Source organism: Chrysochloris asiatica, unplaced genomic scaffold, assembly GCF_000296735.1.
Source record: "Chrysochloris asiatica unplaced genomic scaffold, ChrAsi1.0 scaffold00168, whole genome shotgun sequence".
Classification (NCBI taxonomy): Eukaryota; Metazoa; Chordata; class Mammalia; order Afrosoricida; family Chrysochloridae; genus Chrysochloris; species Chrysochloris asiatica.
The window spans coordinates 3,936,488-3,941,504 of record NW_006408686.1 but is presented as its reverse complement, the minus strand read 5'-3'; the positions used below and the strand labels follow the sequence as shown (position 1 = coordinate 3,941,504).

The 5,017-nt window shown below is 45.0% G+C and overlaps 1 protein-coding gene across 3 annotated transcripts in view; it reads left to right on the top strand.

Annotated features, from left to right (window-relative positions):
- Window positions 1–5,017, top strand: part of HNRNPUL1 (heterogeneous nuclear ribonucleoprotein U-like 1) — a 49,011-nt gene that overhangs the window by 28,346 nt on the left and 15,648 nt on the right. For all 3 annotated transcript variants that reach the window (XM_006871398.1, XM_006871400.1, XM_006871399.1), the window contains exon 7: window positions 1,335–1,447. In XM_006871398.1, the coding sequence (XP_006871460.1) occupies window positions 1,335–1,447 (113 nt within the window). The remainder of the gene's footprint in view (window positions 1–1,334; window positions 1,448–5,017) is intronic.

Below are 5,017 nucleotides of genomic sequence, written 5' to 3'. Positions count from 1 at the left end.
TCTTCACTTTCAGCAAGCAAGGTTGTATCATCTGCATATTGCAGGTTGTTAATGAGTCTTCCTCCAATCCTGATGCCACGTTTTTCTTCATATAGAGATGGCATAAATAGTTAACATTTTCCTTCACCTTATTCTGAACATTTTTGTTCTATTTTTCATATATCCAGACTAGGTCACAATGCATACTATTAGGTAGCTTGGGTTTGTTTGTGGGTGAGGATGGTTTCGTAAATCATACCTTTTAGCCATTATATCTGTATCATTTAACAAGTCCCTTTTTGCAAATTATTTAATTTGACTTGTTATTTTTTACCATGAAACACGTGAACCACCATCCTTGTATTTAAATATAGAACTCTAGGTTTATTTTCTGTTTTTACACTAATTCTTAATAGTGGAATTGCTAGGCCAAAAAGGAGTTCATTTTGATGTACATTAGCATTTTTTACTTTGAAGACTCTCATATCATTTCATTTTATCTGTATTTCAGTTTTGACACATAAATGGTGGGCACAGATGGGAATGCAAAGTCCAGGGTCCATGTTGCAGGTGCATATTCTTCTGGCAAAATGTCCCTTGGATTCCCAGCTAAAGATTTCTCTGTAACCCAGGCCTCAGCCACATCCCTTGGGATCCAAATCAGGCCACTACAACCCCCAGTTCTAAAGCCTGGGAAATCCAGTACCTTTTCCAGGGGCCAGTCCTCATCGGCGAACATGGTGGGCCTATGGGATAAACACTTGACTTGGAGCCCACCAGCCACTCCACAAGATGGGGCTTTCTGCTCCTGCAAACATTTACAGCCTTGGAAACCCACGACAGTGTTGCTATGAGTTGGAACTGACTGGACAGCCCTTAACGTAGACACGTACAGTCCTCATGGTCTCCAAAAGCAAAGTCCAGCTCCTTGACAATTTCTGTATAACCGCCCACTGCACTGCATGCCAGTGGCTTTAGTCAACTTGACGAAACGTTTCGTGTCCTAGGGAGTGCTGCCATCTCCCCGCACACCACCTTTCTCCACCCATGGTTCCTTTCCCCCTTCTCCCTTTCTCTCCAGATTCCCACTCTGTCCAGAAATTTCTCTTGTCAGTTCCATTGTGGCTCCTAAGCCCATCAAACATTCAGAAGTTGTGCATGATAAAGGGCTTCTTGCTTTTCAACAGACCCTTCCCTGCCCCTTTGCTCCTCCAAAAGCACCTGATTTTTAAAACTAGCAGAGAACGTGTTTTTTTGTTGCTGGGGAGTTCTTTATCCCTTTAACATATGTGGCAACCAGATAGGCTGTTGTGAGCATTGCAGGTGTGATCCGTCTTGTGACTTTATCCTGTCAGGCGAAGAGCCCTTCTCCTATGGCTATGGAGGCACTGGCAAGAAATCCACCAACAGCCGGTTTGAAAACTACGGAGACAAGTTTGCCGAGAATGATGTAATCGGTTGTTTTGCGGTGAGTGCTGGCAGAACCAAATACTGGTTCTTTGGGGGTGGCCTGCAGACTCTATTCAGACCCTACAAAAGTCCTTTCCTTTGTCTTTGCCCAAATCCAGCCGCTCTAGTCTCTGTCTCTCTCTCACAGCCAGGAATGTGGACTTGGTCATTTTGTGCAGAGTTCTGCCTGTCTGCCCTCTCTTATTTGTGCGAAGCTGTTGGTCGACACCCCAACAGAGTGTGGGGCATCAGGTGTGCACAGTCAGCTTCTTCCTGGATGGCAGAATGATGTTTTCTAAACAAATCCAGGAATCTCTGCTCTTGTTATGCTCAGGAACAGCCTGTCTGCTCTTGAAGGCAGTGGCATTGGTGTCATTTCATCCCAGAACTTTTCTTTTTTTCCCATTGGTTAGGTGAGACATCCTCCAGTGCATGGCTTCCTGGGAGAGCAGGGGCAGATACAGAGCAGTGGCCAATAGCCACTGCTGAGGTGCATAGCTGAGGGCTCTGGAGCTGGAGTCCCTGGGTCCAGCCACTGCTCTGCCACCCAGCCCTGGACAACTTTAAGAAACAAACCAGTTGCCTTGGAGTTGATTCCAGTTCATGGCGGCCCCATGTATTTTAGTGTGGAACTGTGCTCTGTAGTGGGGGTTTGCATGGCTCTGATCTTCTGAGAGTATATCTCCAGGCTTTCCTTCCTAAATGCCCCTCAGTAGATTCAAACCAGCAGCCTTTTGATCAGTAGCTAAGCACATAACTGTGCCACCCAGGAACTGCCCTGGACAACGTACCCTTCCTGATTTCAGTCTGCTATAAAAAGGCCATCTTTGTACCTACCTCTGTAAAGTCATTTAATTAACCTATTAAATCACTTAGAATAGTTATCTGACACATGGATAAATATAGGTTAGTGCTGTCGGATCAGTTTTGACTCATAGCAACCCTGTAGAGGGTTTCCAGGGAGTGGTTTGAATTACTAACCTTGTGCTTAGCAGTCCAGTGCTTATCCTACAGCACCACACCAGGATTCCGTTATGACTCAGAAGAGATATAAAATGTGCCCTAAGGCCTCAAAAGAGAGAGTGAGTATCTGGGCCCCTGCGTCTTGCTTGTGCCATTTTCTCTCTTTCCTCGTCTATTTCTACACCAGAACACCAGAGCTGTTGCTGTCCAGTCAGCGTAGGACAGAGTAGAACTGCCCATACCTTTCTGAGGCTATATATCTTGACGGAACAGACAGCCTCATCTTTCTCCCATGGAGCAACTGTAGTTTCAAGCTGCCTGTCTGTCTGTTAGCATCTAAGCTCTTTAAGCTCTGTGCTACCAAAAAAAAACAAACCTGTTGCTACCAAGTTGGTTGTGACTCCTCACAACCGTGTATAGGGTTTTGTGGCTATAATTCTGGAACACAAAGGCTCATCTTTCTCTCCAGGAGTGGCTTGATGGGTTTGAACTGCTGATCTAGTGGTTCCCAGTCCAATCCTTATCCTATAGTGCTACTAGGGTCCCTAGTCTGTGCTACTGTGGTGGTGGTGGTGGTGGTGGTGGTGGTGGTGGTGGTGTGCCGTGGAGTCGCTTCCGACTCATGGTGACCCTGCATAGGGTTTCCGAGGCTGTAAATCTTTACGGGAGCAGAAAGCCTCACCTTTCTCCCACAGAACAGCTGGTAGTTTCAAACTGCTGACCTTGTGGTTAGCAGCCTGACTCATAAACACTACGCTACCCTGGCTCCTTGTATTTGTACACATGCCCACTTTTTTCCCTTTTGTTTTTTCTACTTTAATTTTGAAATAATTTCAAACATAGAAAAGTTATAATAGTAGAAAACAACAGTCCTAGACAGCAGGTTCTCATGTTTGCCATCATTCACTCCTCTTTGTATTTGACCTGCGATGTGATTTGGATCTGACTTGTTTGAATGTGAGTTGCATCCCTCATGCCCTTTGCTCCATACTATTCCAGTGTGCTTTTAAAGACCAGAGCGTACCGTAAGGCCATTCTTAAAGTTGACATTGCTTTAATGCTGTTACCTAGCTACAGTTCAGGGGCCCTGGGAGCGCAGTTACGCAGTGGTTACACATCGGGCTGCTAATCACAAGGTCAGCAGTTTGAATCTATCAGTTGCCCCTCAGGAGAAAGATGAAGCTTTCTGCTCCTGTAAAGATTTACAACCTCGGAAACCCTATACAGGCTTGCTATGAGTGGGAACTGACTTGGCAGCACTTAACAACAAGCATCCGCAGTTCACACTGATGTTCTGTCAGTGGGCCCAACAATGTGCTTCCTGTAGGGTAAAGGGGCTTTCAGTTCAGGATCTCACCATGCATTCTGTTGTCTTGTTTCCTCAGTCCCTTGTCATCGAGTATCGTTCCTCAGCCTGCCTTTGCCATTCATATCTTTTTTTTTAATTTCTTTTAAGAAAGTAATGTTTATACTTTATTAACTCCTCATCCAAATACAGGAAAACCGATGGGTTTATATATGTGTGTGTGTGTGTATGTGTATGAGCTCTGATAGCTTAGTAGTTATACATTGGGCTGCTAACTTCAAGGTCAGCAGTTCAAAACTGCCAGCTGTTCCACAGGAGAAAGATGAGACTTTCTGCTCCTGTAAAGATTTACAGCCTCGGAAACCCTTTCCAGGGTCACTATGAGTCAGAAGTAACTCCACGGCACGTAATAACAACGTGTGTGTGTGTATGTGTGTGTATATACATGTATATGTGTGTGTGTATATATATATACACACACACACAAAAGATGGGATATTATACATGTTGATATGAAGCTTTCATTTTTACTTACCTTTGTATCTTAGAGATGTTTGCGTATCAGTATATCATACAGGATGCTGTGGGTTAATGCGCTGGACTGCAAAGTCGGTTTGAACTGCAAGGTCGGCAGTTCTAGCTTACCATCCGCTCCTCAGAAACCCTATACAGGATCACTATGGGTCCAAATAGACTCGGTGGCACAACATATCATACAGAGCTTTTGTTTTTCCCCACAGTCTAGTCATTGAATAAAGTGTTACCACTTAAAGTGACTAGTTTCTGTTAGTGGGCATTTAATGGTTTCTTACTGTTGATCAGGTGACTTCCTATTATTGTGACGTAGACATTGTGCCACCTGGTATAATTTAGCCCGTCTCCTGCTGATAGGTCTGAGCGCTTTCTGTTGTAACAGACTAACTATACTGCAGTAACAGCTTGTTGTGTTCTCCTGTCTCCACTTACCAGGGTATCCTGGCATTTTCTGTGTGTCCCCACATAGACCTGGGTGGCTTAACCTCTCTTGCTCCCTTGTTGAAGCACTTGGAGCAGTGTAGGAGGGAGCGTTTGGCAGACATCGTTGCATTCTTGTGAGAATGTGGTAGTGGTATTCGTTCCTCACGTGGAGCTTCTGGGTCAGATTTGTTGTTGTTAAGTGCCATCTAGTTGGTACAGACTCATGGAGACCCTGTGCACATCAGAACAAAACACTGCCAATTCTGGGCCAACCTCACAATTGTTGCCACGTTTGAGCCCACTGATGCTGCCCCTTTGCCAATCCATCTTGCTGGGGGTCTTCCTCTTTTTCTCTGACCCTCC